The sequence below is a fragment of the Macaca mulatta genome, chromosome 11 (genome assembly GCF_049350105.2).
Source record: "Macaca mulatta isolate MMU2019108-1 chromosome 11, T2T-MMU8v2.0, whole genome shotgun sequence".
Taxonomy (NCBI): domain Eukaryota; kingdom Metazoa; phylum Chordata; class Mammalia; order Primates; family Cercopithecidae; genus Macaca; species Macaca mulatta.
Window position 1 is genome coordinate 14,780,918 of NC_133416.1, and position 13,657 is coordinate 14,794,574.

At 43.8% G+C, this 13,657-nt stretch overlaps 1 protein-coding gene across 2 annotated transcripts in view; it reads left to right on the forward strand.

Annotated features, from left to right (window-relative positions):
* The first annotated feature begins 41 nt into the window (after positions 1–41).
* BORCS5 (BLOC-1 related complex subunit 5) overlaps positions 42–13,657 on the forward strand; it is a 109,394-nt gene continuing 95,778 nt past the window's right edge. Inside the window, exons 1-2 of one of the 2 annotated variants that reach the window (XM_028828813.2) lie at positions 42–82; positions 4,445–4,588. In XM_028828813.2, coding sequence (XP_028684646.1) covers position 82; positions 4,445–4,588 — 145 coding nt within the window. In that variant the 5' untranslated portion in view covers positions 42–81. 2 annotated transcript variants of the gene reach the window in all.

Sequence of the window (13,657 nt, forward strand, 5' to 3'; positions counted from 1 at the left end):
CCTAACCCGGAACTGACGGTCGGGCGTAGCCGGCACCGCCCATCTGCATCCCGGAAGGAGCGAGCTTGCGGCGCGTGAACCAGTGAGTGAAAGCGGCGCCGCCCGCCGGCCGCAGGTGCGGCAAAGCCAGTGTCATCTGCAGGTTCTCTTAGGGCTCCCGGAAAGAAGGAGGGCGAGCCGGGTGCATTCGCGCCGCGCCTCCTTGCGTTTCTGTTCCCCAAATAGGGCCTCTCCCCCCGCCGCCCAGGCCCCTGCGTGGGCTGGACGCGTCAGCCCCACACATTAGCCTCGCTGCGCCGCCCAGACTCTGCCTTGCCTCCCCGTCCCGGTCCCTGGCCCCTGCCCTGTCGCCCGCCGCCGGAGCGGTGACCGCCCGGCCCGCCGTTCTTCTGCTGCCACCGCTGCCGGCATCATGGGCAGTGAGCAGAGCTCCGAGGCCGAGAGCCGACCCAACGATCTGAACTCCTCAGGTCGGTGTCCTAACCCACCCCCCCTCCAGCCCGCCCTGTCTGCTTGCAGAGCGGGCTGCCTCCCAGACTAGTGGGGTCTGGGACTGCGGACGGGAACGCACAGAAAAATCCCTCACCATGTTACTAGGGGGAAAAAAAAAAGTCACCATCTGTCCTGGCCTCGATTCCCCTGATGGAAGTGCCTGTGACTGCAAGCTAAGCCAGCGTGGGCGCCGGTGCCCATTATTTATTTTCAAAACAGCCGTTTCTCCCAGCTACAGCCTACTGTTTAAAAGACGACCTAATTAATTTTTGGCTCAGTGCTCATGGCTGATGTAGTGAGATTTGGCTCACACGGTGGATAGATTATAGGACCTCTAAGAACAGGCTGTTTCTTAAAAACGGGTGTTAGAGGTTCCTTTTCTGAAGGGATATGTGATAGGTGTCCACTTATTTGAACTCTTGAGTGCAGAGGTCTCCGAAACAGCTTTTTCTTCTCAGAAGGTGTCTTGGTCCTTTTCTAATCTTACAGAGGTTGACCAGACAGCAGGCTCTGGTGTTTTCCATTGTTGTTCCCTGTCCATGAATTTTAGATTCCTCTAAGCGTTTGAGACAAGAATGGGAGGATTATTGTGTTTGCGATACAGTGAGTGTTCAATACATAAAACAGCTGATGTTTAATTGAGGACCATTTGCTGCTTTTTTTGTTACCCACGCAGGCCAGGACAGCTGGGAGTGCTTTGGCTAAGCTCCGGGGTTCCTAATGCAAATTGGTTAATCCGGGTCCTAAAAAGAGTCCCCGATTTTAGAAGTTCTCTGTTCTTGATAGGATTTGTAATTCATAAATAGGCAAGCTAATAGATCTAAGGGTGTTTCACTTTGAAGTGTGACCTTCAAGACTAGTTCAGACCTACATTCTGGGGGACTGGATTGGGGCAGCTTTGAATGGTGGGCAGCGTCTATTAGCTTTGCTACGTTTTTCTATTTCCTTGGAAGGCCCAGAGTGTCATATTTGTTGTAAGAAATATAATCATTGTGACATCTGACATTCTTGCCTCTATGGCAGGGCAGAAACATATTTTGGGGGGAAGCGGTGTGGCATCTTTTTAATATGCTTGCTTGCCCATGAACCAGCAGCATTTGCGCATTTCCGGTGTTAGAATTTGCCTATTCCCCCGGGCGCGGTGGCTCCAGCCTGTAATCCCAGCACTTTGGGAGGCCGAGACGGGCGGATCAGGAGGTCAGGAGATCGAGACCATCCTGGCTAACACGGTGAAACCCCGTCTCTACTAAAAAATACAAAAAACTAGCCGGGTGAGGTGGCAGGCGCCTGTAGTCCCAGCTACTCAGGAGGCTGAGGCGGGAGAATGGCGTAAACCCGGGAGGCGGAGCTTGCAGTGAGCTGAGATCCAGCCACTGCACTCCAGCCTGGGCCACAGAGCGAGACTCCGTCTCAAAAAAAAAAAAAAAAAAAAAAAAGAATTTGCCTATTCCCCTGTGCCAAGTACTTTACATACATTTACATAGAATTTTTGCAGTAATCCCATTTTACAGATAAGGTAGTAGAGGCTAGCTGGAATGTTTCGAACTCCCCTTTGCTCTGGCATCTGGGGAAGGAGGAATCACAATTTATTGCAGGAAAGATTTCTGGCATGGCTTTTGTAAAATGCTAGGTAAATTACCAAAACAGGTAAAGAAATATTTCTTGAAAAGAAATAAAAGCAGCAGAGATTTTTCTAAAAAAGGGAATGCCAAGCTTCTGGGGACGAGCTTCTAGGAGACAGAGCAGTTCTATGGCATCCCTGGATTAACCTTTGAGATATGACTATAATGAGCCTGCGAATATTACCTTCTAGAGCATAAAACACTTTTAAAGATTCATTCATGCCCCAGTCTGGAAGATATTTGGGGGAGAGGATGATTTCTTGGTCCAGGGAGTCCTTTATAATATGAATCACTTCCCTCCAAATGGATTACTTTCTCCCAAGGAACCTGAATTGATCTCCTCCTTTGTCCTCCAAATTTCTGATTTTTGCCTCAGCCTAGAATGGACTTACTGGCTATTTTTGCCCTGGACTAATGCTATAATTTTAAGAATGAGGGGGCTGAAGTCCTAGCTACTCAGGACGCCCAGGTGGGAGGATTGCTGGAGTCCAGGAGTTTAAATAATAAACTTTTTTTTGGGGGGGGGCGGACAGAGTCTCACTGTTGCCTAGGCTGGAGTGCAATGGCATGATCCTGGCTCACTGCAACCTCTGCCTCTCGGGTTCAAGCAATTTTCATGCCTCAGCCTCCTGAGTGGCTGGGATTACAGGGACCTCACGCCTGGATAATTTTTGTGTTTTTAGTCGAGATAAGGTTTTACCATGTTGGACAGGCTAATCTCGAACTCCTGACCTCAAGTGATCCACCTGCCTTGGCCTCCCAAAGTGCTGGGATTACAGGCGTGAGCCACCGTGCCCAGCCACATTGACTTAAAAAAAAAAAAAAAAAAAGAGGCTGAAGCCTCTGGAATAGGCCAGTCATTTGGGGGTTGAGACCAGGGTGTTTTCCTGGACTTAACATAGCTGGCTTGATGTGGTAGGGTGGATAGACAGCTTTGCAACTCCAGTGTCGCGGAGATGGGCCTTGTGTACCAGTAACTTAGAGACCTCTAATTCCTTTCCTAACTTTCTAGCACTGCTGACTTTGGGCAAGTCCCAGTTAAATTTTGTACCCTTTATTTCTCGTTTTAGAAATAGGGATATATATATATGTCAAGATATCAGGATAATTAAAGAAGGAGAAAATGAAAACAATCTGCCTATACTTTTATGTGCTGAAAAAGAAAACGTTTAGTTACGAAAGAAGTTTATTCATGTTATATAATCCCGTAATGGGCCAGGTGCGGTGGCTCACACCCGTAATCCCAGCACTTTGGGAGGCCAAGGCGGTTGTATCACGAGGTCAGGAGTTTGAGACCAGCCTGGCCAATATGGTGAAACCCCACCTCTACTAAAAATACAAAAATTAATCGGGTGTGGTGGCATGTGCCTATAGTCCCAGCTACTCAGGAAGCTGAGGCAGGAGAATTACTCGAACCCAGGAGGCGGAGGTTGCAGTAAGCGGCGATTGCACCACTGTACTCCAGCCTGGCAACAGAGTGAGGCTCTGCATCAAAATAAAATAAATTCCTGTAATGTCTGAGGGTTTTCGTTGTTGTTGTTGTTTTGTTTTGTTTTTTGAGACTGTCGTTCTCTTACCCATGAAGTGGTGTGATTATGGCTCACTGCGGTCTTGACCTCCTGGGCTCAAGTGATCCATCCCAGCTTCCTGAGTCGCTGGAACTATAGTGTGCACCACCACATCTGACTAATTAAAAGAATTTTTTTTTTTTTTTTTTTTTTGTAGAGACAGGGTCTCACTATGGTTGGTCTTGAACTCCTGGACGCTGGTGATCCTCCTACCTCAGCCTCTCAAAGTGCTGAGATTACAGGCATGAGCCACCACGCCCAGCCCGAGGTGGTGTTTTTTTTTTTTTTCCCGCAACAGAGTCTCGCTCTGTTGCCCAGGCTCGAGTGCAGTGGCGTGATCTTACCACACCCCAACCTCTGCCTCTTGGGCTCAAATGATTCTCCTGCCTTAGCCTCCTGAGTAGCTGGAATTACAGGCACCCGCCACCATGCCCTGTTAATTTTTGTATTTTTAGTAGAGACAGGGTTTCGCCATGTTGGCCAGGCTGGTCTCAAACTCCTCACCTTAGGTGATCTGCTCGCCTTGGCCTCCCAAAGTGCTAAGATCACAGGCATGAGCCACCGTGCCTGGCTCCAGCCTGAGTTTTTAAAAATACTATAGAAAATAGTTTCTATAATTCATCCCCGCCACCCCAACCCCAACTGCAAGATAGCTACATTGTATAAAATTATTGTTTTTAATCACTACACCGAAAACTGCCTTGGTGAGGCAGAGGTGCCTAACTAATACGCATCTCCTAAGCAGTGTAACTTTATTTTCAGTGACTCCTTCACCAGCCAAGCATAGAGCCAAGATGGATGATATTGTGGTTGTAGCTCAGGGCTCCCAGGCCTCACGGAACGTCAGCAACGATCCCGATGTCATCAAGTTGCAAGAGATTCCAACCTTCCAGCCCCTTCTGAAAGGTAAAGGATTGCATTTTGTTTTATCTGAACTTGCTGGAGAGATTTGTGTAGCCCTACTACTTTCTTTCTACGTATGCATTTATTTTGCTCTCTCATCTCCTTTAGGTCTTTGTTTAAATGGCATCTTCTCAGTGAAGCCTTTCTTGATTTCCCTAATTAAAAATTGCAGACCTTTCCCTACCTGTTTTTCTCTATAGCCCTTAATTATCATTGACCTATTGCAAATATGTTTACTGTCTATATTTCTCTGCTAGAATGTGAGCTCCATGATGGCAGGTATTTCCTCTTTTGCTCACTGTTGAATTCCCAGCACTTGAAATAGAACGTGGTATAAGATAGGGACTAAGTGAATGAATGAGGTCGAAAATGGCCCTTTCCTGTTATATTCCCATGAAAAGATTTTCATTGTTATTTGTGATCCGGACAGTGGGTGGACTAGTTCAGATCCATAGAGAAAATCTCCATCACTACTGATACACTTGTAATTAATCCTGGCGGCTGTTTTATGTGAGAGTGTGTGTTTGAAAAGAGAGATTACCCACCCAGTTAGCATATATTGTGGTAGTTACCTTTTGACACCAAGGCCACAACTTTATTATTTTCGTGTCTCCATTAAGTGGTGGAGATGATTTTATATTAACTGGTGTTTCTGCTGTAAGAGTCCTTTAGTTCCCTCCTCCCTCACCCCCACTAAAGATTAGGAAATAATGAACATAAGGCCCTGGTTTATTTAACTTGGTATAATACAATGTAAAACATCTTACATTTACATAGCTATTTGTATTAAGAGGTCCCTCCTCATACACATATCATCCCTTTAATTCTTACATCGTTAAACGTGTTTCAGTGATTAGGGTGAGATCAGGCAGCTGGCATATACAGAGGTTGAACTTGAACCTTCTTCATTGATGTCAAATCTTATGTTACACTGTTCCACACTATTTAAAAAACAAAAACAAATGGTGCTTTATAAATGATCCATATATTGTCTTATTCTTACCAGTGCTTCATCTGTTTCATAGATAAGGAAACACAAGCTTTCAATTTCTTCCCTACAGACCTCAGGGTTAGACTTTGGTAAACATTCTGACTTTTATGTAAAATAACACTATATATATATATATATATATATATATATATATATATATATATATGTTTTATTTATATATATATATATTTTTTTTTGAAACAGAGTTTTCGCTCTTGTCCCCCAGGCTGGAGTGCAATGGCGTGATCTTGGCTCACCGCAACCTCCGCCTCCCAGGTTCAAGCAATTCTCCTGTCTCGGCCTCCTGAAGTAGCTGGGATTACAGACGCCTGCCACCATGCCAAGCTAAAATTTTTTTTTTTTTTTTAGTTGAGATGGGGTTTCACCATGTTGGTCAGGTTAGTCTTGAACTACTGACCTCAGGTGATCCACCCGCCTCGGCCTCCCAAAGCACTGGGATTACAGGCGTGAGCCCCCTCACCTGGCCTATTCATCTTCTTAGTTTTCATGATTTTGAGGAATAATGTGATTCTCTAAAGAAGCTAACAATAGTAGGGCATGGTGGCTCACACCTGTAATTCCAGCACTTTGGGAGGCTGAGGCAGGAGGATCACTTGAGTCCAAGAGTTCAAGACTAGCCTGGGCAATACAGTGAAACTCTGTCTTGACAGATAATACAAAAAATTAGGCATGGTGGCACATGTCTGTCGTCCTAGCTACTTGGGAAGCTGACATAGGAGGATCGCTTGAGCCCAGGAGGTCAAGGGTGCAGTGAGCAGTAGTCGTGTCAGTACACTTCAGCCTAGGCGACAGAGTGAGATCCTGTCTCAAAAAAAAATTCTGCTGGGCATGGTGGCCTATAATCCTAGCAGTTTGGGAGGCTGAGGTGGGTGGATCACCTGAGGTCAGGAGATCGAGACCATACTGGCCAACATGGTGAAATCCCGTTTCTACTAAAAATACAAAAAATTAGCCAGGCATGGTGGCGCGCGCCTGTAATCCCAGCTACTCGGGAGGCTGAGGCAGGAGAATTGCTAGAACCGGGAGATGGAGGTTGCAGTGAGCCGAGATTGTGCCGTTGCATTCCAGCTTGGGCAACAAGAGTGAAACTCCATCTCAGGGGGAAAAAAACCACAAAAAAACCCACAAAAATCTGCATATAACTTTCAACTTACCCAAAACTTGACTACTAATAGCCTTCTGTTTGCTAGAGGCCTTACTGATAGCAGAAACAGTTGATTAACACATATTTTATGTTATATGTATTATATACTGTATTATTACAATCAAGTAAACTAAACAAAAGAAAATGTATGAAGCAAATTATAAGGAAGGCCAGGCGCAGTGGCTCATGCCTGTAATCCCAGTACTTTGGGAGGCTGAGGAGGATGGATCACTTCAGGTCAGGGATTCGAGATCAGCCTGGCCACCATGCTGACACCCCATCTCCACTGAAAATACAAAAATTAGTTGGGTGTGGTGGCATGCACCTGTAGTCCCAGCTACTTGGGAGGCTGAGGCACAAGAATCGCTTGAACCCAGGAGGCAGAGGTTGCAGTGAGTTGAGATCATGCCTGGGCGACAGAGTGAGACTCAGTCTCCAAAAAAAAAAAAAAAAGAAAAGAAAAGAAAATTAAAAGGAAGAGAAAGTATATTAACTATTCATTGAGTGGAAGTGGATCATCAGAAAGATCTTCATCATTGTCTTCACGTTGAGTAGGCTGAGAAGGAGGAAAAGGAGGGGTTAGTTTTGCTGTCTTAGGGGTGGCAGAGGCAGAAGAAAATCCATGTATAAGTGGACCCATGGGGTTGAGACCCATGTTGTTCAAGGATTAACTGTAATTCGTTTTATGATAATCACTAGTAGGGGAAATATGTAGGAGAAGACTTGGTGTTAAGGGAAGCTAACCTCAGATTTGAAGTCATCACTGAGGGCTGGGCATGGTGGCTCATGCCTATAATCCTAGCTCTTTGAAAGGCCGAGGCGGTTGGATCACCTGAGCACAGGAGTTTGAGACTAGCCTGGCCAACATGGCAAAACACTGTCTCTACAAAAAATACAAAACTTAGCTGGGCATGGTGGTGGGCACCTGTAGTTCCAGCTACTCAGGAGGCTGAGGTGGGAGTATCGCTTGAGCCCGAGAGGTGGAGCTTGCAGTGAGCCAACATTGCATCACTGCACTCCAGTGTGGGCAACAAAGCAAGACTCTGTCTCAAAATAAATAAATCATCACCGAGTGCCCTAAAAGTGAATAATTAATGTGATACAGTTAATGCAATGCAACTGGACCTGGTTTCATTGATAAATGAGTTTTAACTGGGACTTTGCCACCAACTATTAGGTTGTCTGGCTTTGTTTTTCCACCTCCTTGAGCCTTGGTTATTAAGAACATTGAGAATAGGTGTAGGAAGGAGGAAGGCTAGTAAGGAGCAGGTTATAGGAAGAGGTTATCTGGGATTTGGTTAAGGAAGGTAGAGATGAGATCATAGCTCACTGCAGCCTCAACCTCCTGGGCTCAAGTGATCCTCCCACCTCAACTTCCAGAGTAGCTGGGACTACAGTGTGCACCACCACACCCGACTAATTAAAATGCATTTTTTTTTTTTTGTAGAGACAGGGTCTCACTATGTTGCCCATGTTGGTCTCAAGCTCCTGGACTCCAGTGCGCCTCCTACCTTAGCCTCCCAAAGTGCTGAGACTACAGGCATGAGCCACCATGCCTGGCCCAAGTTTTAAAAAATACTATAGAAAATAGTTTCTATAATTCATCCTCTCACTGCACCCCCACTTGATGAGAATGGCATGAATCTAGAAATGACAACATGTGGCTGTGGCCAGACTACAGCAAGCAAAAAGCCAGTGAGCATTTAAGGCAATGCTCATGTTTCACTTGTGAAGACGAAACATCTTGGGCAGTGATTAGGAAAGATAGGCAAAGGGGGTGGGAATGATAAGTGTAATTATGATAATAGTATCTTATCCCCCATGCTTCTACATAATAGCTATTGTTCTTTCCATTTTTATAGCTTAAAATTTTTTTTTTTTTTTTTTTTGAGACGGAGTCTCGCTCTGTCACCCAGGCTGGAGTGCAGTGGCCGGATCTCAGCTCACTGCAAGCTCCGCCTCCCGGGTTTACGCCATTCTCCGGCCTCAGCCTCCCGAGTAGCTGGGACTACAGGCGCCCGCCACCTCGCCTGGCTAGTTTTTTGTATTTCTTAATAGAGACGGGGTTTCACCGTGTTAACCAGGATGGTCTCGATCTCCTGACCTCGTGATCCACCCGTCTCGGCCTCCCAAAGTGCTGGGATTACAGGCTTGAGCCACCGCGCCCGGCCTATAGATTAAAATATTGAGGCCTAGATAGCTTCAATTAATTGCTTGAAGTCACATGGCTGTAAGTGATAGCACATTTTAAGATTGCATCAGGGCATAGAATGAGACTTCGTTTCCAATTCCAGCAAAGCCCATTATAGAAATCACTAGGATATACAGGAACTAGCGTGGTGGGTATGAGGTTGTTTGGGTTTTTAGGTGCAGCATTTGTTGCAGAGCCTCCTGCTTTGACATTGTTCTGCCTGATAATTAAAAGCCCTGCCCTCTGCCTCCTGAGCTGCTTCAGGGGCCACACATCACTGTCGCCTTTATACTCTGATCTCTTTTTCCCCCTTTCCTGCTTTCAGGATGAGGCCATTCCTCAAAATAGTAAAAAGGCCACACAGTGAAGGCTGTACCCCCCAGGTTTGATTTCAGAAAGCTTTTATTCAACTTAATGACAGTTTATTCTTTCAAAACAATATATTCAAGTATTACACAGAGTTCACTATTGTTTCATAATGTCATATGATGTAATGCTAATGCTGGTGGGTGATCTGCAGAGGCAGTGGCTGGGCGAGTTTGGGGCTATTTGTATGACTGAGGTAATGTTTGCATTTTTAATAAGCAAGCAGATTCTTTGGCCTTAACCCTTTTGCATAAATATACCAGAGTATAATTTATGCTCCATAATCCAAATATCTGTTCCTTTTTTTGATCAAAGGGATTTCTGTTTTTCATAGCAATGTCTGAATCAGTAATTTATTTTGACATGTAAAGCATTTTATAGGAAATTAAAGATTAGAAAATTAGAAAGTAGCCACAAATGGCTGTGACAGAACACAAAGACAAAATAGTAGATTTGATGTAAGTTAGCAAGATTCCAAGAAGTTAACAAACCCTGTATAGATTTCTTACTTGAAATTCAACCACTTATATTTTTTAATGAATCCCGCTCTATTGTATGTCATTCCATAGAAAGGAAATATTTGCAAAAGTAATATTGTTGATGTTTTATATATAAAAGTTACAAAAATAATTATTCTGTTGACTCTTAGTAGATGAATATATGCATATTTACACACATGCGTGCATGTGACATTCTTTGCAACTGAGCTATCATTTTTGTTACTGACCTTGGGTACAACATAAGAGATTGTCTTGCTGCCTAGGGAAGAGACTGTCTTTGTTAGTAACAAGGATGATCAAACATATACAGTGTAGATACTGAAATGATACTAAGCAACTTTATTGGGAGTTTGGTGTTTGGTTAAGAACATGATGCATGTGAAGTAGATTTTGATCATTAAAAAGAGCCTGGGGCTTTCATAGTGGAGCGAAATCTCATGGAACAGCAGTGAAAGCTTTCAAATCACACGGAACATTGAGAATTAGAGCTTGAAAGTGTAGCTAGGGGAGAATGAAGCAATGGAAAAAGGGCAATAAATAAGGAGAGCATGATGAAGCTAGGTTTCAAATGACCAGTTTCTTCACATTCTTCTATCATCTGGACAAATAAAAGTCTTTGCATTCATCAGATGTCTGCCTCTACCAGCTGTCAGACCTTATCATTGCATTGGAAAATGGCAGCCAAAGGAGGGGACAAGAAAATGGATCTTAATCAGAGCCACAGTCTTCTCTGGATGGCTTAAAGGGCATCTCTAAACCCAGGGGTAATCCTATTTTCCCCCAAATGTCGGAAAGATTGATGACTTATTCCTGATTACTTTATAGATTTGTATTTGTAATAGCTCTTCAGTTAAGCTGTTAATCATGGCTATTCAGAGAAGTGTGAGTTGTGTGTAAAAACAAAAACAAGAATAAACATAGCTGTTTACCAGCATTGAGTTAGCCTTACTCAGAAGACGGGGAAGTACTAGGTGAATGGTTGCTTTCAACCGATTGAGAAAGTGAAGCTGTCTCACCAGAACACCCTCATTTTCCCCCTCACTCCCATAAATCTCTGTGTGCCTGCATCCATTCTTGTTTCTTTCCATTATATCTCAGAGAGGGTATCCATGCCTTTCTCTGAAACTTAATGCCATTCTGTTTCACTCTTTCCATTTGCTGGGACTTTGCTCCTGCCTTTTTTTGTTACTGTTTTTTTTTTTGGGTCTAGCAACCAGCTTAGTGGACCTCTTTCCTCTTGTTGGAATATATAGCTTTTCCCATCTTAAAAACGAGACAAACACTTCCTTTCGATTTAGTTGCCCTCCTGGCTACCGTGCTTTCTCTTTTCTCATTTCTTCTGCTAAACTCACTGACTCCATGGCTGCTACATGCTGTCCCTGCATCCTTGATACCTCTGCCATTTGGGAAGTTCCCCTGGATAGGCTCTCATATATATAGTTTCATCCATATTTGCTGCTTTGGAGGATTACTAGTGTTTTCTTTTCATGCATGAAGTTATTTTCTCAGTTCACATCCTCCTCCTCTTTTCCATATTTAACACAGATTTCCATCCCACTTGTTAAAACTCCCTTCCTTTAGCTTGTGATACCTCCCCACCCAATGGTATTCTGTTTTTCTTGTTTTTTTAAATCTATTCATTAGTCTCTATTCCTCTCTGCACAGCATTTTGCCTAGTGTTCTTTTGGAAAACCAAGATTCTAAGGAGCTTTAAGTATTCTGAAATATAGACATCAAGATGATCATAAGTCTCTGTCATCAACTTCAACTTTTTTTTCTTTTCCTTTTTTCTTCTTTTTTTTTTTGAGATGGGATCTTGATCTGTTATCCAAGCTGGAGTGCAGTGGCACGATCATAGTTCCCTGCAGCCTTGACCTCCCAGGTACAAGTGATCTTCCCACCTCAGCCTCCCAAGGAGCTGGGACCACAGATGTGGCACACCTGGCTAATTTTTTTTTTTTTTTTTTAATTTAGAGATGGGGTGTCACTTTGTTGTCCAAGCTGGTCTCAAGCTCCTGGGCTCAAGCAAACCTCCCACCCTGGCCTCCCAGAACACTGAGATTACAGGTGTGAGCCACTGCACCTGGCCAGCTGCAACTTCTTGTTCTGTTTGTCCAATGACTCGTTCTGTTTGTCCATACAGTCACTTTATTTATTTATTTTTTTTTTTGAGACGGAGTCTTGCTTTGTTGCCCGGGCTGGAGTGCAGTGGCCGAATCTCAGCTCACTGCAAGCTCCGCCTCCCGGGTTTACGCCATTCTCCCGCCTCAGCCTCCTGAGTAGCTGGGACTACAGGCGCCCGCCACCTCGCCCGGCTAGTTTTTTGTATTTTTTTTAGTAGAGATGGGGTTTTACCGTGTTAGCCAGGATGGTCTCGATCTCCTGACCTCGTGATCCACCCGTCTCGGCCTCCCAAAGTGCTGGAATTACAGGCTTGAACCACCGCGCCCGGCCCATACAGTTACTTTAAATTCAGCATGTTCCATCTTCCGCTTGTGTATTATGTATTTATTCATTTTATTTATTCAACAAATACTGAATCTTCTTAGGCGAGTAATGTGCACTTGAAAAGAATGTGTTCTGTAGTTAATGGGTGTAGTGTTCTATAAATATCAATTAGGTCAAGAAAGGGTGATCATCAAATCTTGTCTGTCTGTATCGATTTATTTCATTAATTTGATCACTTAATGAAAGAGAGGTATTCAAATATCCAGCCATTTTTGTTAATTTGTCTATTCCGTTTATTCCATTGGTTTCTACTTTGTATGTTTTGAAAGTCTGTTATTAGGCATATATGCATTAATGATTATTATATTGATCCATCTTTATGAAAATGTCCTATCGATGTGTTATTACCCCTGTCTTGTAGTCTAATTTGTCTTGTATCAATATAGCCACTCTAGCTTTCTTACACTTAGTATTTGCATAGTATACATTTTACTATTCTTTACTTATTTTTATCGATTTATGTCTTTATATTTAAAAGGCATCTCGTGGACAGCATATAGTAGGGTCTTGGTTTTATATCTAGGCTGATAGTCTGCCTTTTAATTAGTGTGTAAATTGATATGGTTGGATTTAGGTCTCCCATTTTGCTCTTCATTTTCTTTCTTTTCTTTTTCTTTTTTTTTTTTTTTCTTTTTTTGAGACACAGTCTCGCTCTGTCGCCCAGGCTGGAGTGCAGTGGCATGATCTCAGCTCACTACCAGCTCCGCCTCCCGAGTTCACGCCATTCTCCTGCCTCAGCCTCCCGAGTGGCTGGGACTACAGGTGCCCGCCACCCTGCCCGGCTAATTTTGTATTTTTAGTAGAGACGGGGTTTCACCATGTTAGCCAGGATGGCCTTGATCTCCTGACCTTGTGATCCACCCACGTTGGCCTCCCAAAGTGCTGGGATTACAGGCATGAGCCACTGCGCCTGGCCTTTCTCTTCATTTTCTATTTGTGCTGTGTGCTTTTGGTTACTTTCATACTCCTTTCCTCCTTCCTTTGGATCAATTTCATTTTTTTTTTTTTAGTACGTATTCCATTTTAGTTTCTTTTTTGGCTTTTTAAGTTATACTCCTTTGCGTTATTTTTTAGTGGTTGCTCTTGAGGTTACAATATAGTCTTCGTTTATCATAGTTCATTTAGAATTACTATTGTATCACTTCATGTAAAATGTAGGAACCTTTCAATGGTGTGGTTTCATTCACCCCCCAACTTCTTTTGTTTTTTTTTTTTTTTTTAAAGAAAAAGTCTTGCTCTGTGGCCCAGGAGGCAGTGCACTGGCACAATCTCAGCTCACTACAACCTCTGCCTCTCCAGTTCAAGTGATTCTTGTGCCTCAGCCTCCCGAGTAGCTGAAACTACAAGTATG